This window comes from Denticeps clupeoides, chromosome 20 (genome assembly GCF_900700375.1).
Source record: "Denticeps clupeoides chromosome 20, fDenClu1.1, whole genome shotgun sequence".
Classification (NCBI taxonomy): Eukaryota; Metazoa; Chordata; class Actinopteri; order Clupeiformes; family Denticipitidae; genus Denticeps; species Denticeps clupeoides.
The window spans coordinates 14,014,227-14,040,867 of NC_041726.1; the positions used below are offsets into that span (position 1 = coordinate 14,014,227).

The window sequence follows — 26,641 nt, forward strand, 5'->3', positions numbered from 1 at the left end:
CTCATATTACAGTATAGTAATATATGAATTCTTTCCGAAACCCATTGGCGTCCGGTTTAATTTCATGGTCCAGATCTGGCAACTACGCTGCCAGGGGGAGAGACATGGCGTGCCTGTTGGAGGGCCCTCTACGCATCAGCGTGCTGTCCGTAAGTTCCCCCGCAAATTCCGCGTCTCCGTCCGCCCTGCGCGGCGCCGGGAATTAACGCGTCGAGGCCGCGAACGCTCCGGGCTTTTTAGCGGCTTCTCCGGCGGCACGCGTGAACCGAGGGTGAACCGCGAATCCGCCGCCGGTGGAACTGTGGCGGCGGAGGGGGGGGCGGCATGGCAGTCGCCTGAGAGGAAAGTACCCGGTGCCGCAGAGACGGGCTGCGGGTCGGGCGAGGCGCGGCGCGCAGGTCCCCGGTGCCCAAACGCACACTTTGCTGGGTTCTGTCGGCGGCGCATGCGGGGAGTTCCCGGGCTTCCCGGCCCTCTCAGGTTAGCGAGCCGGCTAGCGGGCTACAGGCAGCTGCTGTCAGAGCTCGCCGGGCAGCGCCGCGCCGCGCCGCTCCGCTGCTGCTCTTCCCCTGCCAGGGTGAGGCTGGCGTCGTTCTTCACCGGATCAACACGTCTCGGAGTTTCGCGATCAGCTTTAGGACTTTTATTCACAGGACGAGCCTTTCAGAGAATTGCTGGGATGATAAGGGGCTTTGGTTTTTGCAGGCGCTTTATGGCGATAAAAATATATGATCACGTTGTTTAGCCGAGAGTCAGTGTGACTGTTTTAAACTGTCACACTGTGACCAATTTTAAACGAATGAGCTATTTGATTTGAATTTGATTTGATTTTTTTTTTTTTTAAAACGTGCATTCTCATTTATAGAATCACGTATAAAAGTATACGTGATTCTATAAATGAGAGTGCACGTTTTTTAAATATCTTTGTGTCAGAGAAATTAGGATTCAAAAATGCTAAAATATTCTGAAAAAGTGTAAAATGAACAAGTTGGTTGAACAAAAAAAAAAAAAAAAAAGTTAATTGATAAACTATAAATGATCATTCTTTTTTTAAAAAAAAAAAAAAGTTAAGTAAATTTAACCTGCAAATGGTCTGAGTTGAAGACACCTTCACTACCAACAAGCATCATTTCGGGGAAACACGAACCCACCGCAGTCGAGGTGCACTTACACAATTCAGCACGGCTGCCACTGCAACAGTAAACCAGTCATGTTCAACGTTTTCACAGCGTTGTAATGCATCCCATTCAGTCTGGTGACTTCATGCTCTGCCAAATTGCATTTTCTGACCTGTTGCAGCTGGAACTCCCGAATGGCGATTGCCAATCCGATCAGTTTGTTCAGCAGATACATGCCAAATGTTCTCTTAAAATGCTGCTTGGTGGTTTTTCTCATTTTGAAAAACGTTTTAATTAGCTTTAACGTGGGTCTGGGTCAGCTCTTTTGTAAGGGTGGGGGGGGGGGGAAAGAAAATTGTACCACTGTGATGATTCGTGACTGTTGGAGACTGCAGAATCTGCATCTGGATGTAGGCCAAAATGAAAAAGCAAACTATAAAAGTTCATTTATAAGCCACAGCTTATAATACTCTTTCTTTTTTAGCAATTTCTTTTTCTTTTTAGCACCAGCCACCACTGCTTTTGGTCACGTTTTTCATATGAGCAGGTAGCATCACATAATTTCAGACTGATATCACCCCGTTTTTTCTGGCCGCACTTGCAGTAACTATAAGCCATAATGTTTATTGGTTATCTTACATTGAATATAGGTTCTTTTTTTCCAGTTCTCAGTTTGTCATCATTTCTGTTTTCTTTTTTCTTTGAAAATTCTCTAATCCTGCTTAGACATGAGTCTGGTCGCTGATTAAAGTGCTCAGTTTGAGAAGCCTGCAAGGCAGTGGTGGTGTAGTGGGTAAAGAAACGAACCCATAATCAGAATGTTGCAAGTTCAAATCCCATACCATGGGTGATGGTTAAAAGCAGAGGACACATTTTGTGTGCCATGCTGCAGTGTTTTACAATGACAATCGCTTCTCTTAAATCTGTCCCTTAAGGGATATATAGACATGAACCAGAACAATTTTTGTTCAAAAAATGAACCTGTATTGTTAGCGGCCAAATTGATTGATTGACGTAATTTGCATTTCTTACACAAATACCAGCGCAATTCTTAAAATGTGCATTAGTCTGCGCTGATGAGCTGTTGTACTTCAATTATGGATTTTTTAAAATAAAGTTTTTTTTGTTAAAAAGGAATATCTAGAATAGCACAGAATATTGATCTCCCCCTTCACTTCAGCAACGGCATATCGATGAGACTGGATATTTATGTAAGTGGAGATTTTATGGTTTATGAAATTTAAGAATAAATGTGGTCCATGACACTTCAATCAGTCACTATTGAAGAAGGTTGTAATCAATACAACTTATTTTTTAGCTTGTTAAATTAGGTTAATTGGATTTATTTAACCCAGTCATGGTAGATATGTGCATGGTTGCCAGTATTTAATTGTATTTTCATAAATAAACACACCAACAAATCAATCACGAACTCTGCAGCCTTATACACACGTGAAGCCCAGCTCGAGTCATATATATGGTTTTTTTTATTTATTACAATCTAAAAAAGCTGGAAGATTATCCTCTGCTGGTGGTGTGATTTCATAATTTTCTGAATTATGCACGCAGTGATATTGAAAACATGGTTCTCAGGGGTCTCATGACTTGTTGCGGCCAGCCTGTAATCCGATAAAGATCCTTTCCCCGCGTGGTTGGGGGCGAGTGTCCGGGGAACCGCTTCGTCATGGCGAGGGCCTCGTCACTCGCGTGACGTCGTTACGGATACGTTGAATCCGCGTGTCCTCTGGCCGCGAAAGGCGGGATGACTCACCGCGGCCTCCGCGTTTTCTCTTCATGCAGGAGGTCACAGCCACCAGTCGCCATTATGTTGACCGGCTTTTCGACCCCGACCCACAGAAAGTGCTGCAGGGAGTCATGTGAGTAAGGTTTTTTTTTTTATTTTGTTTTTTTTTGGTCAGCCTCTGTGAGTGTTTTTACGGCCAAGGCTGAGATTTAGAGATCATGGTGGCGGATGGAGGACGTGTACTACAAATGTTTTTTTTTTTTTTTTTTTATTTCCCTGTAAACTATTTAACAATGCAATAACAATAGCATGCTATTATCAAAAATGTCCCTTTATTATACATTAAGCCATTAAGCAAACAATTAATAATCTAATTTTACTATGTTGCACATGATAAGTTTGTCAATCTGCATTTATGGGATCCACCACTACTAGGTGCTGTTGAGGCGTTTTGTGCGGGTTGGACTGAAAGAGTCGGGTCTGTGTGTTCTGGTCTCTGTGTGCGCGTCTGTAATTCAGCTGGGATGTTTACATCTTTATTTTTAACTCGCAGCTCAATTTACGCTCAGCAGAACGCTGCCTCGTCTCTGCCTCTGCTGTACTTTTCCATTTGCCTGGAAGTGTCCCAGTCACCTTTTGTCACTTACGTTCATTCATTATGTTCCTTTATTTGAAATAAAATAAAACGTCACCTCCTGTTGCCACGTGGGGGTCTGTTTTGAGGTTTCTGTAGCGACCCCGTGTCTGTCATCGGCTTGTCTGTTCACAGTGACATGAAGAATGCAGTCATCGGAAACAACAAGCAGAAAGCCAACCTGATTGTGCTGGGAGCTGTGCCCAGGTACCGTCCTGCTTTTATTCATGCTTGTTAATAATGCACACTTTATGTCTTGGTACCCGTGTTTGAGGGTTCGAGGTATTGTAATTGTGCTTTCCATTATAGCCACTTGGTGCCTTTAGGACGACAGTTTGGTTTAAACCTCTCTGGTCTCTACATGTGAATATATAATGTGACACCATGACTGTTTTTCCACTGTTGTGTGTGTTTGGTGAGAGCGGGGTCCCTGTGCATAAGGCCACTTATGCATGCTCCCCCCACTTCCGCCCAGGTTGCTGTACCTGCTCCAGCAGAGCTCCTCCAGTGACATGTTGAGGACGGAGTGCGCCGTCGTCTTAGGCAGCCTGGCCATGGGCACTGAGAACAACATTAAGTCCCTGGTGGACTGTCACATCATCCCTGCACTGCTACAAGGTGTGCACGTGCACACACACACACACACACACACACACACACACACACACACACACAGAGCTAGTCTTTGTGTCAAGCTGTCATTTTAGGCTTTATTAGTCTTAGTCACGTCCATACTCATGTTACTCTAGCCAAGTTTCAGTTGACTAAAAGTCTGAGCATTTTAGCCTTATCTTAGTCAGCATTACCCATGACTAGTTTAGTCTAGTTTTAGTGAACGAACAGGATATTAGACGTTGTTCGTAAGGCCCGCCTTGATGAACGGTCTGACATTTTGCAAAACGATTTGCAGTGCGAAATTCTATTTATGTAGTACTATATTTAAAAATTTGAAATTAATAAAGTATTGCATCAGCACTTTGGACATTGAATTTCTATTTGAATAAATGTGCAGAAAAAGTTGTGCAACATCGATAATCTGACCTGAGAAAGTTAGCATTGGGTCCTATATTCAACAGACATTCAGAGATCTTCGCTGTATTTTCTCTCACTCATTAATACATAAACTCTTCTGATTTAAGCTCAGCCCTAACTGTTACCTTATAGGCTCAAGAACACTCTACATCCATCCCAGACACGGAAGACGCAGGGCTTTGGATCGACCTGTGCAGCACTAGTGGTCTCTGTATTGTCTGCAAGGCCTTGTGGGTGCGTGAGGGATCTGATTTTGTTACTGTGTTCCTGCAGGACTGCTGAGTCCTAATGTGAGCTTCATCGAGGCCTGTCTGCGCTGCCTGAGGACAGTGTTCATCAGTCCTGTCACGCCTGTACAACTCCTCTACAGTGTAAGGGACTGGGACACCCAACTTTTACCAAGCACCCAGTTGCACCTGTCAAGGCGGAGCAGTGTAAAAGTGGGAACTGTGCAAAATAGTATAGAACACATTCAGAAATGTGCAGCTTAAAAGGGATATATTTTGGAACATTGTTGTCAGTAAGATCAGTTAATGCACTAAACTGTAGGATATAAGTGATACATTTACATAATAAGATTTGATCACTGATATTACAAAAATAGGTACAGAACTTTTAGTATTTTTAGTATTTTAGAACTTTTTAGTATTTTAACTAAATTAATTTTTGTATTTAAATGTGATGTGCACTCTACTAAGCGTTACAAGATGATATTTTACATATGACAGCCATTTTGCAACATAATTAGATGAACCATAATCTGCAGAATATTAATATATGATATTCCCATATAGAATAAGTTTGTTTATATTTTAAAAGTATGGATATAATTTATTTTACATAATTTATAATACATAAACACAACATGTATTTTGGCTGTATCAGTATAAGCACCATACTTTGAATCCAGTATATGTTCGCAACTGTGACCTGTTCTTCTTTCTCTGTCTGCACCAGGACCTCACTGTGATCCCACACTTCATATGTCTGCTGAGTCAGTCCCTGCACACACAGGAATACATCACACAAATCTTCTCACACTGCTGCAAGGTAAGAGCTATACAATGATCTTATCTGAGTCAATTCCTTATCAGAAAAATGGAGGTGGGCATGACACCTGTACCTTCATCTTCATACATTATCACTGGATTTTTCGTTTTTCAGAAATCTAATCATTAAAAAAAAATAATATAATAAATCCATTTATTTATATTCACTCTTATTTGGTACAGTATTGCCAGACGTATTATGATAATCATATTCATAAGATAATTTTACCCTCTGATCAATAATTCCAAAAATCCCATAATGTAAGAAAATTGTCCCCCTTTGTTTTATGGCTATTAAGTTATTTAATTAGCACGACCAGCTGCAGATCTCTGCCTTTACTGTAGCATCACTAACAGTAAAGCTTTCTGTTGCTGTTGCAACGTGTAAATGATATTCTGGGCTGTTCAGTCGAGGGACTCACTGCACACAGGTGTAGGCGCTGTCCTGCCCAGAGGTGGTTTTGTAAGTAAAAGTTATATTCAGAGTACATTACGATATGTGTTATTGAAGCAGATTTTCTGAGCCATGTCAGAATACAAATTGCATGTGTATGATAATGTTTCTCAAAATACGATAATCTTTCAACATTTAGGATCTGGCAACACTGGTCCAGTACAACTCAGTGTTAATTTTCTATAGGAAAGTTGTACATACTGGATAGTGAATGCTTTGCACTGTTTTGTCTTGTAGACGCCAGATCATCAGACAGTTCTATTTAACCATGGTGCCATTCAGAATATTGCACCCCTTTTAAACTCTTCATCACCTAAGGTGGGTTCACACAGTTCACATTGAAAGTATAATGGGCAGATTTTCTATTTGGTGAATTTTTATCAGTTTTGGTATCCCCTCTCTTTCCCGTCACAGGTACGGATGCAGGCATTAAAGTGTTTCTCGGTTCTGGCCTATGAGAACACTCAGGTCTCTATGACACTGGTCAATGGTGAGAGGACTGTTTAGCGTTTTTTGTTATTTAATATAGCTGTGATGAGCGTGTCTGATAACACTGTGCCTTTATCTGTGTCTCAGTGCTGGTTGATGGAGAGCCACTCACTCAGGTATTTGTCAGAATGATGCAAAGGGACAAGCCCATAGAAATGCAACTCACTGCAGCGAAGTGGTGAGTATAATATTATTGAATTGAATAATGGCATTATATAATAAACTTTTAGGGTTCTACAGTTATATTGATGTTGTAACATATTCTAACTTATGACCTTATGACCACTCCTGTGACCATGTATTGCAAAATGCTCAGATCTTCCATTTGGTCATATGATGGTAGGAAATCTTAAACATTTAATGAAGTCAGCTTTGTTGCTGTTGTTGTTAATAAATGAAGTTGATTGATTTCAGTGATTTCTTTATATATATGTCTCTGATCACTCCTCTCCAGTTTAACGTATATGTGCCGAGCAGGAGCCATACGGACTGATGACAGCAGTATCGTTCTAAAGGTGTGTGTGTTTATTTGTATGTCATTTAGTAGGAAGTAATATTTACATTTATGCAGGATTTTCAAACGCCGTATTTGGCCGTTTTGAGAACCACTACCAAGTGAACTGGTGGAACTGAATGAAATTAATCTATTTTTTTCTTTTATCGATGCTGAGGCTTATTGATAGTTTATTTTTGCAAAAGCTCTTGCGACATTAATATTCAGAGAAAAGTTGAAAGCTTTGCATTATGTTGTAATATGTTTCATGTTTAATTATGCGCATTTGTAATTAAACATTATCATTACTTATTCACACATGCCATTTTTTCCAGGCTTTTTTACATTGCTTTTGTGTGTGTGTGTGTGTGTGTGTGTGTATATGTGTATGCTTATATGTATCCTTTTGTATATTTTCAATTCTAATAAATCTTATTTGCAGACCCTTCCATGCTTAGTCAGGATGTGCAGTAAAGACCGCCTCCTAGAGGAGCGAGTGGAGGGTGCAGAGACACTGGCCTTCCTGGTGGAGCCGGATGTGGACCTGCAACGGATCGCCAGCGTTACGGATCACCTGCTGGCCATGCTGGCTGACTACTTCAAATACCCCAGCTCAGTCAGCACCATTGCAGACATCAAGAGGGTGAGCTGGGCCGAGAGCATGAACAGTAAATGCTTTTAGGCTGCAGTCAGTCACAGAACATCTCATTTATGCTCCTTCTAGGTTAAATAATAAATCTTTCTCTGTGCAGTTGGACCATGACCTAAAGCACGCTCACGAACTAAGACAAGCAGCCTTCAGACTGTATGCCTCACTGGGCTCCAATGACGAGGACATCCGCAAAAAGGTGTGGGTACTTTGCATGTGTGTTACAAATTTTGCAACTACTTGTGCATGACGTTATTAAAGCCAATCATGACAGTACAACCAATTTTATAGCATCAATAAATAGCACTGCTTTTTAAAATGTGACTTATTATTCTTACATCAGTTTACTGGTTAAAAAATGTATTACATTTCATATTTATAGTAATTCATCAACCATACTCTTTTATTACTGTCTTCCAGCCAGTGAGGACTGAGTATACATTGTTTTGCCATATCTCATATTATGTTTATTATATGTGTTTATAGTTATATTATGTGGTTATGTATTATATATGCTAACAACTATGCATATTTGAGTTCATATCAGTGCATCTGTTTCCCCATCCAGATCACGGAGACAGAAAATATGATGGACCGAATCGTCAGTGGGCTGTCAGAATCGAGCATTAAAGTCCGCCTTGCAGCAGTCAGGTACGTTTTATTTCTTTATTTGGTGTTTTCAGTGTTTTCTTTTTCACACTCCTGCATCACACATGCTTCCCCTTTTCTGCACTCAGATGTCTTCACAGTTTATCTCGGTCGGTTCAGCAGCTAAGGACGAGTTTTCATGACCACGCTGTTTGGAAGCCTCTGATGAAGGTATGAGGACAGGTGAACTTTTATTTGGGACTAGAGTTGTAATTTTTAGTTTTAAATCACTGCGTAGTCCTGTGACCTGAAGTATGGAATCAGATTTGTGTCCTAATATCAAACAAGAATAAGATGTTGGAATTTTGGCGACATACTCTTTTGCTTACATCTCGCTCTTTTTCATTTTAACTTGTGAGACTTTCAATTTCACTGCTAGTTTTTTTTTTTTTTTTTCAGTTTTACTCCTGACTTTTTAGTCACTCCACCCCCTCTGCTTGAGGATTGGTTGCAGTTCTGGCACAGTTTTCTTGTGTGGGCGGGGCTTCGTCCTCATTGGCCAGCAGGTATTTGAGTGACAGCTCTGTTCCCTGGATCTCTTATCACCATGAGATGTGTGGGCTTCAACAACATGCAGAGCAGCAGCAGCTGTTAGATATCACACGTGGATCACATCATAATCAGTGTATTTGATCATTACTTACGATTGGTTAATTGTGAGCACTTGATTGTGCTCACAAATATCATTCCATATATGATCACAAATGGCTGTTGTGCGCACATCTCGCACAGCTCAGAGTAGTGATGGGAAGAACCTCATATTTTAGCCATACTTGGCAAATAGGATTTATCAACATACAAAGCATTCATATTTGCCAGGTAAGACTAATTATGATAAATGAGGCTACAGGTTTAAAATTAAGAAGCTTTCGGGAGCAGAGGCTGTCTGAAAGGAGCCAAACTTCCCATCACTAGATCAGAGGAACAGAGCTGTTGCTCAAATACCTGCTGGCCAATGAGGTGAAGCCCCACCCTCACGAGGGATCTGTGCCAGAAGTGCAACCAAATTCCCAGGCAGAGTGACTGAAAAGCTAGCAGTGAATTTGAAAGTCTCACAAGCAAAAATGAAAAAGTGTGAGATTTAAGCAAAAAAATTCAAACTTCTTATTTTACATTTGAATGTCTTGTTTTTGCTTTATATTAGGAAAATAGTTTCAAATTTTTGGCACAAATCTGATTCCATAACGAAGCGCAAGGTACGGCAAGTTTCACAGCTAACTCAATCAACAAATCAGGGTGATGCTGCATTAGTTAGTTTTATGTGTAGATTGCTTGCACTTGTGGACATATAAGGATAGACTAGAGGAGCTGCAGGTGTTTATGCAGCCCCTGTCCATTCTGACATTTTGGTATTCCTCAGTTGTTACAGAATGCTCCTGACGAAGTGCTCATCATGGCATCTTCCACACTGTGCAACTTACTGCTGGAGTTTTCACCAAGTAAGGAGGTGAGACCCTTGTGCAGTTGGTATGCATTGCTTTAGGAGACATTCATTCATTACTATTCTGACAAATATGATATCTGACATTGTTTTTTGGTTGTGTGTGTGTGTGTGTGTGTGTGTGTGTGTGCGCGTGCCTGTTTGTATGAATCCAGCCTATTCTGGAGTCTGGTGTGATTGAGTTACTGTGTAGTCTCACACAAAGTGACAGCCCTGCGCTGAGGGTAAACGGCATCTGGGCACTCATGGTAAGATCTCCTGGTGTAGCTTTTGTCCTCCTTACTTATGTCAATTTATAGCAGACTCTGTTTACATCTCACAATGTAATTTTTTTTTCTAATTTCAAAGCAAATTCAATTCTTAAAACAGACTTTCAAAGTTCAGTTTATAGATGTTATATTGAATAGTGCATCAGGCTTAATTAAAATATTCATACAATTGACCACATTTGAATTCTAGTGCTCATGTAAAACTGCACTCGTGTAGTATATTGGTATTGCTTAAACGTTATTTTAAAGAAGTTTTGCACATTTTTGGCACCCATTATACATTGAAATATTTGGTGCAATTGGTTTGTCTGAATGCTTATAACCTTCATAGAATTTTATTGTGGAAATTGGATTTAACAAGTGTGACTAGTTTTCTGTTTTCAAACTGCCAGTATGGCTTTTGTCATAACTTTATATTGACGTACCGAATAGTAAGGCACCACAAGTGCTACATACATTTCACACTTGTTCATAGTTCTGGCGATAAAGTAACTTGTGTTATCAAAATGTCCCACACACCACGTAGAGAATACACCTATCGCCATTTCTAGCCACTGCAGGACCATAGATTGGCTAAGTGAAATTTTAGGGGACTTTTAAATACAATCATGTTGGAATATGCCACTACCACTATCTGAACTTTATCCTCTCATTCATTGTGTAGCTGAAAAATAATAAATCAGACATTAAAACAATGACATTAAGTCTATAGAGAAAAAGGGCAAAACTGTATCCACAGTGCCATTGTTTTCAGAAAAGCAATGCAATATTTTTTTTCCAACTGTAGACTTTTGCTAGTAGAAGATTATTCATTTGTTTACATGCACTTACTTTTATTGTATGTTCTCTGTGTGCAGAACATGGCTTTTCAAGCAGATCAGAAGGTGAAGATGGAGATTGTGCGTTCGTTAGGGACTGATCATCTCTTCCGCCTGCTCTCAGATCCTGACCCCAACGTATTAATGAAGACCTTAGGGCTGTTACGTAACCTGCTGTCCACACGGCCGGTCAGTACCATAAAGCAAGTTCACATTCAGGCATAGACCTACATGTCACACATTTTGTACGTTATTATAGATTACATTTATTAGCAGTAATATTAGATTTATTAGATTTGATTTATTAATGCAGTATACATTATTCATATGCTATATTATACCATAGTATTATAATAATGTGCACAGACACAAATTCTTACTGCAGATGTTACATATCACTTATATACTATCTACATGTGCGGTTAAAATGAGGGATTCACTGATTGCAATTTTCTTGGTCTATTCCAATTTCTCTGGCCTATTCAGATTTTCAGTCAATTTTTATTTAACTCTTTCATTTCAACTCTTATTTAAAACTCTTTTAAATAATAATAGATGCAGTAAGTACAGAAACCAAGTGAAATTCACAAGAAAGGATGAGCTGCACCTTCCATAAATCTCTATAAAAAACACGAGAGAGAGAGAGAGAGAGAGAGCGAGAGAGAGAGACAGTGTCTGTGTGAAAGGTAGAATCATAGTTTGGCACATGTTCGGGGATGAGCAAGAGGTTGAATTCTTTAAGAGCACAAGAGACATTGAGAGATAGTAACACTACGGCTGTTGTGAAGTAGGCTCCGGTGTAAACCGGTTCATTGACTCGCACTACTCATTCCGAGTCATTCTAGCAAAAGATGATTTATATTTATAATGTGGTTTGATTGTGAGGGTGGCCCACAGTGAATGCTTTAACCACGCCTACAGTTTAAGCTGAACCCTGTGGCAAAATGCCTCTTTTACTAGATGTCTGATTTTACTGGTTTTTAAGTCGAGGCGCAAACTATCTGAATTCGATCCCTCTTATGCTGAATTTCAACTACGCCAGTGTGCTAAACTAACTTTATACTACGGAAGGAGTAACTATCGCTTGGCTCAATTTTAGTGTATCTGTATGCACGCTCATCTGTGATGCGGGTCTGCACGTGGCTGTGTGCAAGATCAGTTTGGAAATGGAAATATGTGTCACCGATCTGTCTGGTCCTGTTGAAGATTTTGATCGGTGTATACCTAGTTAGAAATCAAACACGTGTGAAGGACCACCGTGGTTTGCATTGTAGCAGCTCTTCAAAACAGATGGCTGCAAATATCAAATAAGAGAAGTAAGCTGTCTGGGTGCCCTTAGTACACTGTCAAAAATGTGGCCTGCAACGTTGCTACTTAGTGACTTTAGGGGGCGGTATATCAGCGGAAATCATTTTTATAGTGTGCATAAAATGAGAGGTCACCTTCTACTAGTCAGCATCTGTTTACTACATGCTACTTCACACTACAGCACAGCATACACATGGCCGAATAAAATAAATGTAGAATTTGCCTTAACTAACTAAAGAGATTTGCATGTTGTTGGAGTTGTGTTTAATGTGCCATTGATAATGCCACCGGCTAGAGAGGTGTGTATCAAGTTTTCATCTTCTGGAACCATGACACAAGGTCATTGACAATTGGAGAGGCGATTTCAATTCCGTATCACACATTGTTACGGTCCCAGATTTGTTTAAATCACAGGAGGATAATATGCTTGCGAGCCAGTTGCCTTGCCTCTACGTCTAATATACCTTATTTTTTTTAAACGATTACATGCTGCTGTGCCCCCATCAAACCTTCATAAGATATTATTTTGATTGTACATTTTTAGAAATGTTCTGGTAATATATTTTTATATATTACGTTTTTAGAAGCTTTGCACAAAATATTTTCTCACGTGCACTGTATCTATGTACAGGGAGTGCAGAATTATTAGGCAAGTTGTATTTTTGAGGAATAATTTTATTATTGAACAATAAAAAAAACATGTTCTCAATGAACCCAAAAAACTCATTAACATCAAAGCTGAATGTTTTTGGAAGTAGTTTTTAGTTTGTTTTTATTTTTAGCTATTTTAGGGGGATATCTGTGTGTGCAGGTGACTATGACTGTGCATAATTATTAGGCAACTTAACAAAAAACAAATATATACCCATTTCAATTATTTATTTTTACCAGTGAAACCAATATAACATCTCCACATTCACAAATATACATTTCTGACATTCAAAAACAAAACAAAAACAAACCAGTGACCAATATAGCCACCTTTATTTGCAAGGACACTCAAAAGCCTGCCATCCATGGATTCTGTCAGTGTTTTGATCTGTTCACCATCAACATTGCGTGCAGCAACAACCACAGCCTCCCAGACACTGTTCAGAGAGGTGTACTGTTTTCCCTCCTTGTAAATCTCACGTTTGATGATGGACCACAGGTTCTCAATGGGGTTCAGATCAGGTGAACAAGGAGGCCATGTCATTAGTTTTTCTTTTATACCCTTTCTTGCCAGCCACGCTGTGGAGTACTTGGACGCGTGTAATGGAGCATTGTCCTGCATGAAAATCATGTTTTTCTTGAAGGATGCAGACCACTGCTTGAAGAAGGTGTCTTCCAGAAACTGGCAGTAGGACTGGGAGTTGAGCTTGACTCCATCCTCAACCTGAAAAGACCCCACAAGCTCATCTTTGATGATACCATCCCAAACCAGTACTCCACCTCCACCTTGCTGGCGTCTGAGTCGGACTGGAGCTCTCTGCCCTTTACCAATCCAGCCACGGGCCCATCCATCTGGCCCATCAAGGCTCACTCTCATTTCATCAGTCCATAAAACCTTAGAAAAATCAGGCTTGAGATATTTCTTGGCCCAGTCTTGACGTGTCAGCTTGTGTGTCTTGTTCAGTGGTGGTCGTCTTTCAGCCTTTCTTATCTTGGCCATGTCTCTGAGTATTGCACACCATGTGCTTTTGGGCACTCCAGTGATGTTGCAGCTCTGAAATATGGCCAAACTGGTGGCAAGTGGCATCTTGGCAGCTGCTTGCTTGACTTTTCTCAGTTCATGGGCAGTTATTTTGCGCCTTGGTTTTTCCACACGCTTCTTGCGACCCTGTTGACTATTTTGAATGAAACGCTTGATTGTTCGATGATCACGCTTCAGAAGCTTTGCAATTTTAAGAGTGATGCATCCCTCTGCAAGATATCTCACTATTTTTTACTTTTCTGAGCCTGTCAAGTCCTTCTTTTGACCCATTTTGCCAAAGGAAAGGAAGTTGCCTAATAATTATGCACACCTGATATAGTGTGTTGATGTCATTAGACCACACCCCTTCTCATTACAGAGATGCACATCACCTAATATGCTTAATTGGTAGTAGGCTTTCGAGCCTATACAGCTTGGAGTAAGACAACATGCATGAAGAGGATGATGTGGACAAAATACTCATTTGCCTAATAATTCTGCACTCCCTGTATTGGTGTCATATGATGTAACAATAAAAGCTATTTGATTTTGATGATATTCTTACATTAACCTAAGGTTTTTACTAATGAAGTGTTTGTAAGGCCAGCAGCAGGCTTTTGTCAGACAGCTTTGGCAGTGCCATCAAGTTGGACAGATGAGTCTTGAACAGGAACACCCTCATACTGTTGATATGCATCTTTTGAGATGTGAATACACACAAGACACACACCTCCTCAGAACATGTACTCTGTGTGTGTGTGTGTGTGTGTGTGTGTGTGTGTCTCTCTCCAACAGCACATAGATCAGCTCATGGGCTCACATGGCAAGCAGATTATGCAGGCAGTCACACTCATCCTGGAGGGGGAGCACAGTATCGAGGTCAAAGACCAGGTCAGATTTGTATGTTTTTTTTCTTTTCTCTATAAAATAGTTTGTTTTGAGGCTGTTAGGTCATGCCATTTGTCTGTGGCTAAACTACCTGTGATGTGCTTTGCAGACGTTGTGCATCCTGGCCAACATCGCAGATGGCAACACAGCAAAGGAACTTATTATGACCAATGATGATATGCTGCAAAAGATTAAATACTATATGGTACAAATTCTTTCTATACACGTACACACACGCACTTTTTAGAACTGCCAGTAAGCACAGTAGCAGTGTAGACAATGTTTAACCAGTGTACTCCTCAGGATTTACGAAAAAAATATATAAAACAAGAACCACATGGTGTCTATATATTAATGACTAGCTAACTACTCTTTTTATTTGGTGTGTAAATATTTCTGGCTCCCAGAACATGATCTTCAATTACAATAAAGTTAATTTGAAGAAACTGAGGGTTACACATGCTACTTCTCATGCAACACATGTGCAAACATCATTAGACATTTGTGTTTTTGTTTATTTTTCCAAATCTTGGAATGCCCTTTGATACACACCAACAATATTATATATTAATAGCTTGGTCCTCAAAGTAGTATTTTGGTCTACTGAATTCTAATCTCAATATCTCACCTCTTTCAGGGGCACTCGCACGTAAAGCTGCAGCTGGCTGCCACCTTCTGTATCTCCAACCTCATCTGGAATGAGGAAGATGGTGAGTTTGCTGGCAGGAGGAGGAATTGGCATAATTGGTAGAAATCTCATTTAAAATTTTTCATTTTAAATATTTGATGAACATTTAGTCGATCCCCCACCGTCCAAAGGAAAATTTTCAGAAACCACTGGCTTTAGTAACTTAATACGTGTCTCGCTGTCCTGTCAGGTTCCCAGGAACGGCAGGACAAGTTGAGAGAGATGGGCTTTGTAGACATTCTTCATAAGCTTTCCCAGGCTACAGACCCCAACCTGTGTGACCGGTGACAACAAAATAAACACACACACACACACACACACTCTCTCTCCCTCTCTCCCTCTCTCTCTCTCTCTTTCTCTCTCTTTTCCAGACTTAAACAAGAGGAGCAACTAACAATAATGAGTTTCTCTCTGTGTCTCCCAGGGCAAAGACAGCCATGCAGCAGTACCTTGCGTGACAAGAGGGAAGCATCTCACTAGTGACTACTGGGAGGAGTCTTTCCATTGATTTTTGTGTTTTCTAAGCTGAAGCGGAAACTTTATTTTGAAACGGTTTGTTGCACGAGACACCTTCGAATTGCAGCCAAGACTTCCTGTGCCCTTGGAGTCGGCAGGGAGTGGAGCTTGCTTATATGAATATAAAGATGGTGGTGTGCTGCAGAAGCTTGGACTCCCAAATGGACAATAAATGGGACACTCACTGAAAGCTTAAGCTGTTGGACAGTGTAAGGCAGGGTCACTGGGAGAATAACTTCCTCCCTTGAGTTAAAATAGCTTATTATTTTATTGTTATGTTGAAGCTTTCTCAGAAGAAAGGAAAAAGGAGGTATGGATTCTATTTTGTGCATAGTTTTGTTGAACTTTTTTGTGGATACATACCTCGTAAATATATATAAACATATAAATATATTTTTTCGATTTTCAATCCATCACACTCCCTTTGGTTTTCTCTTTCCTGTGTGCTTCCTTTTCTCAGCAGTGTGTGTGTGACCAGGGCTGTGGTGAGAGAGGAGTGTATGTGTGTGTGTGTGGTTTCAGGCTCTAACCTAGACTTGACATGGATGTTTGAAATGCTTGGAACCTTTTGACATTCTAATTTATGCTGTTTTTTTTGGGGTTTGGATTTTTCCCCCCCTTGATCTGTCTGAACACCCACGTTCACTACACACCTCTGGCAATACAATGTTTTGAAGCTCTGCTGGAGTGAATGTCTCACTTAAATATATACGCAGTGCTGTATGGTGGAGTTGGCCAGTGGTTGTGTGTCTTTTGTCTCAAGGGTGGGGGGTGGGGGGGAGTCATGATGGCAAAACAGCTACTTGACTAAAACACTTTTCAGTAAGGGAGTGGAAGGGACAAATTATTTTTTATTCAAGCTAATTATTTATAGACTGACATCCTGTTAATATATTTATATTTTTGGTGCCATTATATTTCCTTGGTTACATAACGCATCCTCAGCAATTTTTAGAATTTGTTCCAACTGTATCCAGCTTCAGTTTCCTATGTCTACAAGAAAGAAAAATCCAATTTAACATCCAGGAATTTGATCTCTATGGAAAATGCATTTTCAACAGTAATAAGTCACATTCATTCTTGTTCCTCTGTTTTGCAAAGTTCTACCGATCTGTTTTAGCCATACTGTGTATAAAAATAAGCTCTTCATCTCCTGCAAGTTCAGTGTTCGTAAATTCATTTCATAATTCAGTTTACACATTTCCCCAGTCTCTACTGATTGACATTATTAAAATAAATTTTTTGGCTTTATAACAAAAGGTTGAATTATTTTTCTTTTGTAAATGGCTATATTAATATTTAATGCCTTAAATCAAAAGGAACATTCCAGAAGGTTCTGGACACATTCAGTGTTTAAATCTGATATTTTGATGTCATATTGTCATTACTTTAATGGGAGCTTTTTTAAGTTTGTTTTGTTAGGGACCAAGAAAAATTTTGAAAAACTACTGGTTGTGGTTATGAATATGTTATAGTAAGAATTTTGTAACAGTTATTTTTGATTCTATTTAGTTCAGTTCTTTCCAACCCTTCTCTGTGCAGTGCTGCTCATTTCGTATTTTATGAATGTATCTGAGATGCATTTCATCTTGTTAGAATGTCTCATTTCATTTAAGCATTGTGAAATTGATGTTATTTACAGTTTATTTATTGCTTCTAATTACCCTTTTAACATGAACTCTTATTGGTCTTTTTATATTTATAATCCAAAGAATTCAGGTCCTATTAATATATGCAGGTATAAAGAAAACCGAAGTTGGCCTAGAATTGTTCCCTGCGGGACTCCGTGTTACATGTGTCTACAGCGCAGATGTAAGCAACAAAAGCTGTAATTTCATCCAAAGTAATAAACAGATACTGTGTATTTTGTGGCAAGTCAAAGGACGCTAGTACCAAAAACATAATTTTAAAACACTTTTGCAGTGTTTGTTTTGCATGTGATTTTTTGCAAAGTTTGACCTTTTCAGATATTTTTCCAGATGGGATTTTTTTAAAAGTTGTTTTTAAGAAATTAGTTGTTTAATATATAATGCTTTTAAAATCATCTTTTTAATTAAACACTAGAACACAAGGGCACTAGAACACAAATAGGCTGTTTGGATGACCACTTTAGGAATTTCATGCCACTTTGGTGTTAAGGCTTTAAACTACAATACTGTGCAAACGTTTTAGACAATGAGCAAACAAAATGAAAATGTAAACCAAATCATTATTGGGTGTTACTATCCTTTGCCTTCAAACATGCAGGCAAATCAGTTATACCAAACAGGTGCAAATGATAGTCAGTTTTACATACAGTCTGAAACAGTGTGTTCAAGCTCAAGCACCAAGAAGTGGGCCACCCATAGAAGTCTGGCCAGCAGCATTGTTATATGTAGGCCGTGAACGTAACGGCTCTTGGAGCTCACTCCTGCCTGTGAGCCAGAGTCAGCGGGGCGGTGCTACAGTATGCGCTCAACTTGGCCTTTAAGTCTTAAGTCGTTTTGCTCTGGTGAGGTTTGTATACTATTTGACAATTTCAAGACTTTTATATATTTTTTTTGTAAAAGTCTTGCAGTGAAATCAAATGGGGTGGTAGTAGCCTAGAGGGCAACACACTCGCCTATGAACCAGAAGGCCCAGGTTCAAATCCCACTTAATACAATTGTGGCCCTGAGCAAGACACTTAACCCTGAGTGTCTCCAGGGGGACTGTCCCTGTAACTACTGATTGTAAGTCGCTCTGGATAAGGGCGTCTGGTAAATGCTGTAAATGTATCCTGAAGTGGTCTGTTTTGGCTGTGCATAGTTAAAGAAATTAAGTTATAAGAATAATTAATGATAAAACAAGGCTAATAAAAATGCGACTGGTTGCAACATTTTGCAATGGCGGCTAAAATAGAAGAAAAAATTCTTTGTATTTTGTTTTGTGATGTTGTCTAAAAAATTTTTTTTCAAATTGAGAAGTTTTTTTTGTAACTTACAATGTGTTATTCTGTACCTTGTTATAAGCCATATAATTAATAAACATTTAATATAATGTAAATTATATTAAATGTTTAGATTAAAAAATCTGAAGTCACTTGGGAGCCAAAAGAGCCGGAACTCCTGACGCTAAAACATCATAGAGAACAAGGCTTGTGAAGAGTCAGCAGGATTAGAGAAATCTTACCGGCACTGAAGAAATGTGGTTAGTTCTCCTAGATCAACACACCTTTTCCTTCAGAAACTGAATGTATACCTAAAAGATTTGAAGGCAAGGGCTGGTCAGAGCAAATGGCGATTTGATGGTTCATTCACTGCGTTTTGTTCATTGATGAAAAGCATTCTTAGTTTCTAGCATATTGTCCACACCTGCCTACAACACGGTACTGTGTTTTATGTTACAATTATTATTTAACTTTGCCAATGTAACACACTGCTTTTCATGGCTAATTTCATTTAACATGTTCTTGGTTAAATACCAAGAGTCTTTGTTTTTTTAATGCTTTCCTGTTATTTCTACTTTTCTGACCAGAAAAGGTGTGTGTGTGTGTGTGTGTGTGTGTGTGTGTGTGTGTGTGTGTGAGTGAGTGATATATCAGCATCTTTTCATCCACAAATTTCAGTGACACACTATAGGATGTCTGAGGTCTGTTGATGGCAGGTGATATTGAACAGACGTCTAATCTAACTACTAGTTTGATAAATTGTGTTCCCACCTAGAAATAAGACTGATTTTGACCATCTTGTTTCACTACTGCTACACACACATATGCACACACACTTCACAGATCGCAGTGTTCTATAGATTCAGCGTGGCACAATACTCAAACTCTTATAAAACAGCGTTTTCATCTTTTATTGTTAGTCTTGTACATTTTTCAGATAAAGATCATAGCAGTTTATAATAAAATACATCTGTATCCCGTTGACTGTATGGTCTTGTGCCCAGCCCCCTCCCCTGTAATAATAAGCAGGCACAGTCCTCATGCATTGGATGGAACATGCAAGCATCTCCAACCCCGCTCCCATAGAAACCCTTTTCTCCTCACCTTTACCGTTAACCAAAGGAACTATATTCTTTCATGAGTGTTCTCTGCTACTTAACGTTTATGCCAATAACTTGGTAAGTGAACACTTCTAGTGTATTTAAGAAGAGTTAATAATATGTCCTAATCCCACTGAAAAAGGTCCTTTCTTTAAAGAGGGTAAACCTGATAATAAAGATCTTCTAGTGTCCCGCATTGATATCGATGGGCTTTTCTTTTATCCCCTCATGATCAGTGATGAATAAAACCTGATTTGAACTTGTAAAAGAGTTGCTATAAAATGTCTTTATGTATTATTTAATCATCGGATTTGTATTGGCACCCTTCCACAAATCCCTGATATGTAAAGCATCTGGGACATGGTCACATGACCAAAGGAAACGTCACTTCTGGTAAATGACACTAGCAGTATCTAGCATGTGAAAAGCCATTCAGATTTACATAAAGAGCATTAAGACATCCATAATACACTATCAGAGCTAAATTAAACTGAACCATGTTGGGGGGGGGGTGACGTTGAATGCTTCAGTACTGCAGTGTGTCAATAATGGCTGGAGAACTGGTGAAAACCACTGGACAATGGACAATGGACAATATACAAGTTAGCCAGGGATACATGTCCAAACACTAGGAGGGTCGTGGTTTGCCTGATATGACCTGAAATCACTTTTGATGTTCTTTTCCGATTTCCAATTTTTAATAAGCTGACAAGACAGACTAACTAGTAAAACTAAGCAGGTTACTTCTACTGGCATCGAAAATAACAAATTTTGAAACGTGAGCAGTGGTCATTTCAGGCTATTTTTAATTTTCCAGATCAACATGCCTCATTTTAATTTTGAATATGCAGCATTCAGGCAGTAAAAGGTCAGCAAATTACATAATTAAAACTGCAACACATGCAAGCTTCAAAATTCAGGACATGCAAGATCCAGTCTGGGTGTACCAGGATAATAGTTTCAGACTAACCCACCTGTTTCATGGAAATTTGATCATAAAAACCGTGGAAAGGTTCGGAGTGAAGGAATAGAGAGCTTATCTTCTCTCGTCACTTTGTGTGTGTTGTGTGTGTGTGTGCTTTTTGAACATTTAGGAAAGACCTAGTAGGGTTGCCACATATCCCTCAAATTGTGCAAAGTGACAGTTAAATTGTAATCTGGTTTATAATAAACACTGGTGAGGAGTGGTCCCGCATTTCCGAACTGTGGTGAACGCAGCATCATCCCGTCCGTATTTTACACTGAAAACCACCATCATTTTTGGGGTGTAAGATGCTAGGACACTTCTGGTGAGCCAAAAGATAAAAAAAGGAACCAAACACATACGTCACAATTCTTTAAATTGTTTTAAGTTATGGAGGCTTTCTTTATGCACCTTAAGATTTGATATAAAGAATCGTATTTCATTACCAATTGGTGTTTATAACGTAAATGTTATATATGTCATTTTTACAGTGGAAATAAAGTAATTCATCTCTAATCACAATAATAATCATAATATGTATTTTTTCTGGGTCTAAAAACATAATTTGTTGGAACAACGCAAGAATATCAATATGATGATCGAGGTGCCAGAAATAAGTGTGTTGCTATTATAATGAGAACAATTTGCATTTATTTTTTTTTGTTCAAACTATGGCCATAACTTGCACAAGGTTGCCAGCTTTGGTCGGGGAGCTTTTCTTTTTTTGAGACACCATGCCTCCACATGCATACACACTAATTTGTATGGAATTATATCTATGTAACTAAATTAATTGAAATGATTTTGTAGCCTTTGGTCTATCTACTAACCTTTTTGCTGTGACGATGGATAACAGATCACAAATACGTAGTGGACAGTTTTTTTCAATACATTGCCTGTTTCATAAGACATGAAATACTGTATATGAAGTGTTGGAATTTGGAGTTATTTATATTTATTTAAAATATTTAAATGTAAATCCCAAGTCCGCTCAGTTATTTCTCACAGTGTTTCAGGAACCGTAGGGAAAGTTAGATAGATAATCCATTTTACCACTTTTACAGACACATAAAAAGAGGCTGCTGTATGAAAATCTAATAAATCATTTCTGGTTTCGTTTTTGGATTACAGTCGTCCCAAAATATTCGTTCTTTTTAAAATCCTTGTTCTTGTCCTTAACCAACAACATCCTAGTTTAGTTAAATGATCAACAGCACATGTGAGTGAACGCAATTAAAAAACGGAGACTGCCAGGATTGACGTGGTTGAGATGGCAACCCTGTCAGCATTACTTTTCTAAAATTCCATTCACAATTTCCAGAGGGAAACAAAAAAGCAAAGTCAGACCTACGTTTTCCCAATAAACCAATAATAAAAGCACCCAATTCCCACATGATGGATCCTACACGATATGAATGGCCTATTTATGATGATTATACACTAATTGTTCTTAGTTGAACATTTTGGAGGAGATTTTGAACCAAGGGAAGGTAGGGGTGGCTGAACCGAGGAGAAGAAGGCACCCACGGCAACATGGCTAAAGCTCAGGTTCTGTGTGTGTTCGTTTCCTGGCCTCCTTGGATATTCTGTGTGCCTGGGACCCAAGTCAAGCTCATTCTGCCAAGCTGGTGTAATTTTTTTTTTGTGAAGATGACTTTTACTCCATTTTCGTTTGTTCCCTTGCATCTTTGTTGATTGTCTAGATACACTGTAAGAGGGCCAAAGCCGACATGAAAGTGTTTTGGGGCGTCTCATGGGGTAATACCACAAGGCCAGTGGCAAAAAAACCAAAACATTTAGCAATATTTCAAGCATTGAAAACGTTTCTGTAAACAATACAGCAGATCACTGCAGATTAGTTTATTGTACATTCTCCCCAAAATTCATGGCTTTGGGACAAGATCTGTTTGATACGTAAGATGAACCTAAAGTGCTATGGGAACTGCAAAGTATCCGTTGAAGGATCTTTACGTTTCACTGTCCGTTAATTAGATATTTTTGTGAGGTGCATTTGTGATCAACAATTCATGAACAGAAAACAAAATTATTGTCTGCCAACCCATGTAACCATGTAAGTCTTTTCATCCGTAGTGGTCGCTGTGGATAGTGGCAAGTGATCCATTTCTCTCATGTTGAGAGGTTCGTTTAAGCTACAGCAATGTGCTTCCATGTTGATATCGGCATCAGTATTACTGACTGGAGCCACCATCCATTTCTGTGCTGTAGCGATGGGGGCAGGGTGGTGGAGGTGCTACAGGATTCGTAAGATCCATTGGAATGAGTGCCTTTGTGAGCTGCTAATCCCATGTGCCTTGTGGGTTTAAGGTTGCCATCATGACTCCAGAAGCTCCTTCTCCTGCCTAGCTGGCTACTCCTGTGTGCAGTGGCTGTGTTGGGTGTGGGTCCTCTGGCCTTCACCCGCCCCCCACTCCTGGAGCTCCAGCTCCAGCGGCGTCGATTGGAAGCGGGTGGGGGTGGCTGTAGAAGCAGGAGGACCCTGTTGGGGCCAGGCTGGGCCCTCGCCTCTCAGAGAGTCCAGAGAACAGGGCGAGAGTGGGGAGGGGTGGGGCCCGAAGGAAAGAGGGATCTGAGGCGTCGAGGAGCCCAGCCGGTGGTCACCAGGGGAGCTGCTGAGTGAGGGCGGGGCAGAACAGTGAGATGGTGGTGGAGCAGATGTGTCCAGCGAGAGCTGGGCTGGAAGGAGGAGCTTTCCCTGATTGAGGGTGGAGCTTGTGGGGCGGGAGAGATGGGGACCCTGGCACGAGGAAAGAGAGGGCGAGGGTGAACGGGACGAGGAGAATGAAAAAGAGAGGGAAGGTGAAGGGGTGCAGGAGGCCAGAGGGGGTGGTCGGCATGGACGTTCCAGCTGGGACTGGCGGGGAAAGCTGGGATTGTCACCCAGGGAGACAGAAGATGTCTGCTGGCCTCCTACCCCCTCCAGGTGTGCCATCTTAGGGGACTGCAGGCTGGCGTGTAGGGGGTCTTTGGCAGGAGAACAGCAGCAGCCTGACGTGGGGGAATGTGGCATGGCTGCCAGCCGCTGTGGGGGTGGTGGGGTGTTGGGAATTAGGCAGCCGGGGAGACCCACTACGCCAGGGTCCGCACTGTCCAGCAGGGAACAGTGGGACTGGTGCGGAGAGCAGGGCGGCGCCGGCGGAGGAGCGGGGTTGCTGGGGGGTGCGGTGAGCAGCAGTGGGCGGAGCAGTCGTGTCATTTCCTGGAGTTCCCGGCTCAGCTGAGATACCTGCTGCGACAGACTGTTCATCTGTAGGGGTTCGAGGGATGAAGAAACAAACATCACTTTCCAACATTCTTGTTACATTCATTTGTTTAAATTTATTTCGATCTCGTCAGTTTTTATCTCAGGATATCTCCTGTGTAATCAGTAGGAAAGTGAAAGTGACCCTTGGTGAGCAGTGGGCGGCCATGACAGGCGCCCGGGGAGCAGTGTGTGGGGACGGTGCTTTGCTCAGTGGCACCTTGGCAGATCGGGATTCAAACCAGCAACCTTCAGATTACGGGGCCGCTTCCTTAACCGCTAGGCCACCACTGCCCCAGATTTCAGTAATATTGGAAATTTGCCCTTTAATCCTTTTGGCATGGAGGCAATTTTTCACCACTACATTAGTGTCATTTCTACTGTGTCACAGTAAACAAGCATCAGAGCAGCTTTTCAATCAGGAACTCAATCAGCAGCATGAACAGCAAACGTCCGTTTGTCCCCGGGGCCCCGTGTAAATGGCAGGTTATAGCAGGTGGGTTTTTCATTGCTCACCTCCTCGCTTAGCTTACTGATACTGTGCCGGGTGTCCAGCTGTTCCTGGCTCACTAAACACATGGGGGAACAGAGACAGAGTCAGTCTGGGGGTCATGTGATTCAAGTTTCACAATCTTGAAAAAATAATGAGGAAACAGAATAATCCTTTTGTCAGCTGGCTTTCTGTACGAGGTCAGATATTATCTCTGCAAACCGCATTTGACGTGGGTTCGTTGGTAGAGATTGTGTGTGTGTGTGTGTGTGTGTGTGTGTAACAGTAAGGGAGAGAACACACCCAGAGCTGGTCTCATCGGGGAGCTGCTTTGAGGGACAGCCGGGCTGAACTCAAACCTCTGGGCAGAATGGCTATTGTTCTCTGTCTCAATGCCGTCCACAAACCTGTAGAGAGAAAACCAGAGAGGGACACAAGAATGTCACACTCACACAAAAGGAACTAATTACATCATTCAGTTGACCCCCGCTCTGAAACTAGCCCTGAACAAAACCTCTGAAAGTCCACAAAGCAGGCAATGGCCAAACAATCGATCTTGTACACCATTTTGATGACCCGATAACACGTTTTTTTTTCAGTCAGACAGCTTCATGTAGGGCCGCTTCCTTTTATACCTCGTATTTAAATGCGCTGTTTTATGACACTGGTCCCAAACACTGACCTTAGCTAAGACACCGTAACAGTACAATTATGGTGAGGTATAATAAATAAAAACCTTTTTAACTGGCTGTCTTCAACCCACTGAAACCTCAGGAGTCAAGACTATTCAACAACTCAGTACATCTTATGGACTATGCCATGCATAACCTTATGCATATAAGCCCCTCTAAATACACTGAATAATTACGGCTCACTAGTTACACTATACGCACTATACTGATTCACACCATTGGACTCGAATTCATGTTCCGATCGCTTCCGCGGCCACAGGTGCGTAAAATGGCACCCAGGCATTAACAAGCTATTCAGGAGCTCAATGGATGCCAGCGTGGTACTGTGACAGGATGCCACCTGTCCATTAGGGAAATGTCCTCGTGCAAAGTAATCCACGGTCAACTGGCGTTATGACATGTGGAAGTCGAAGCAACTGGGAACGGCAGCAACTCAGCCATAAAAGTGGTGGGCCACGTAAAACCATAGAGCACGTGCTGAGGCCAGCTTTCTGCAGGGTCAAATCAGGTCCTATGCTAATATTGGATCATTAAGTGATTTGGATTCATTATTTGGAGGACTCTTGAAACATTAACGCTAGACTTTGACCATTGCTGCCCCATTGACAATTAAATGTAAAATGAATTTGAATGTATTTCAAGCACCACTAAGCTGCAAACCTGATTATTATCTAATCAAGATTTAATTATCACATCTTTGAACAAGTAGATCTGTCAAACAATTGAAAATGAATACATGTTTCTTTCTTTACAGTTACCCCTGCTTTCTAAACTTTTATAAAAATTAAATATTCTCATTTTGTCTCATGCTGTCTGAGTCCTAGTTATGAGTTCCATTTGTGTGGAATATTGGTGCAGGAATATTTCCAGACCTAGTCAACCACCTCTGTTGATTTAGAGTTATATTCCACGTGTGATATATATACACACACACACACACACACACACACACACACACACACACACACACACACACACCAGACTCCTGGTATATAAATATATACAAACACACATATATTCTGTTCTATTCCTTAATAAAGAGATGTTCCTGTTGAGCACTTGTGCCTTAGTGTGACATAAGGAACAACGAGCTGGGAGGTGAGGATACACTCTCTCTCCTACGTCAGTGACTGGGTGCTAAACGATGCCTGGGAGAACTGTCTGGTGTCTTAAATTTACATTTGCAGCATTTATCAGACGTCCTTATCCAGAGCGACTTACAATCAGTATTTACAGGGACAGTCCCCCCCTGGAGACACTTAGGGTTAAGTGTCTTGCTCAGGGACACAATGGTAGTAAGTGGGATTTGAACCTGGGT

At 40.7% G+C, this 26,641-nt stretch overlaps 2 protein-coding genes across 4 annotated transcripts in view; one reads left to right on the plus strand and one right to left on the minus strand.

The window, feature by feature from the left end:
- Positions 1–97: 97 nt before the first annotated feature.
- Positions 98–18,545, plus strand: armc8 (armadillo repeat containing 8). 2 transcript variants are annotated; one of them, XM_028963385.1, is made up of 22 exons: positions 98–149; positions 2,919–2,995; positions 3,632–3,703; positions 3,972–4,114; positions 4,802–4,899; positions 5,486–5,578; positions 6,269–6,349; positions 6,446–6,521; positions 6,608–6,698; positions 6,975–7,035; positions 7,456–7,656; positions 7,766–7,861; positions 8,231–8,313; positions 8,400–8,481; positions 9,671–9,757; positions 9,907–9,999; positions 10,878–11,027; positions 14,614–14,709; positions 14,816–14,911; positions 15,344–15,416; positions 15,585–15,678; positions 15,819–18,545. In XM_028963385.1, exons 1-22 carry the CDS (start codon positions 105–107, stop codon positions 15,850–15,852), a joined length of 2,022 nt encoding a protein of 673 aa, XP_028819218.1. In that variant the 5' UTR covers positions 98–104; the 3' UTR covers positions 15,853–18,545. The 2 variants fall into 2 exon arrangements, with proteins under 2 accessions (XP_028819218.1, XP_028819219.1); XM_028963386.1 differs by lacking the exons at positions 9,671–9,757; positions 9,907–9,999; positions 10,878–11,027; ... (3 more) ...; positions 15,585–15,678; positions 15,819–18,545 and adding an exon at positions 8,710–8,811.
- A 1,158-nt stretch (positions 18,546–19,703) lies between these two features.
- Positions 19,704–26,641, minus strand: part of kcnh3 (potassium voltage-gated channel, subfamily H (eag-related), member 3) — a 105,767-nt gene continuing 98,829 nt past the window's right edge. For both annotated transcript variants that reach the window (XM_028963184.1, XM_028963185.1), the window contains 3 exons: positions 24,935–25,038; positions 24,658–24,710; positions 19,704–24,147 (listed from right to left, as the gene is read on the minus strand). In XM_028963184.1, the coding sequence (XP_028819017.1) occupies positions 23,251–24,147; positions 24,658–24,710; positions 24,935–25,038 (1,054 nt within the window). In that variant the 3' untranslated portion in view covers positions 19,704–23,250. The remainder of the gene's footprint in view (positions 24,148–24,657; positions 24,711–24,934; positions 25,039–26,641) is intronic.

Excerpts from the sequence above, each read along its gene's own strand:
- armc8 (XM_028963385.1), top strand. The coding sequence starts at position 105 with ATGGCGTGCCTGTTGGAGGGCCCTCTACGCATCAGCGTGCTGTCC. Across the intron at positions 2,996-3,631 it reads AAAGTGCTGCAGGGAGTCAT|TGACATGAAGAATGCAGTCA; the intron begins GTGAGTAAGGTT and ends GTCTGTTCACAG. Across the intron at positions 6,699-6,974 it reads CAACTCACTGCAGCGAAGTG|TTTAACGTATATGTGCCGAG; the intron begins GTGAGTATAATA and ends ACTCCTCTCCAG.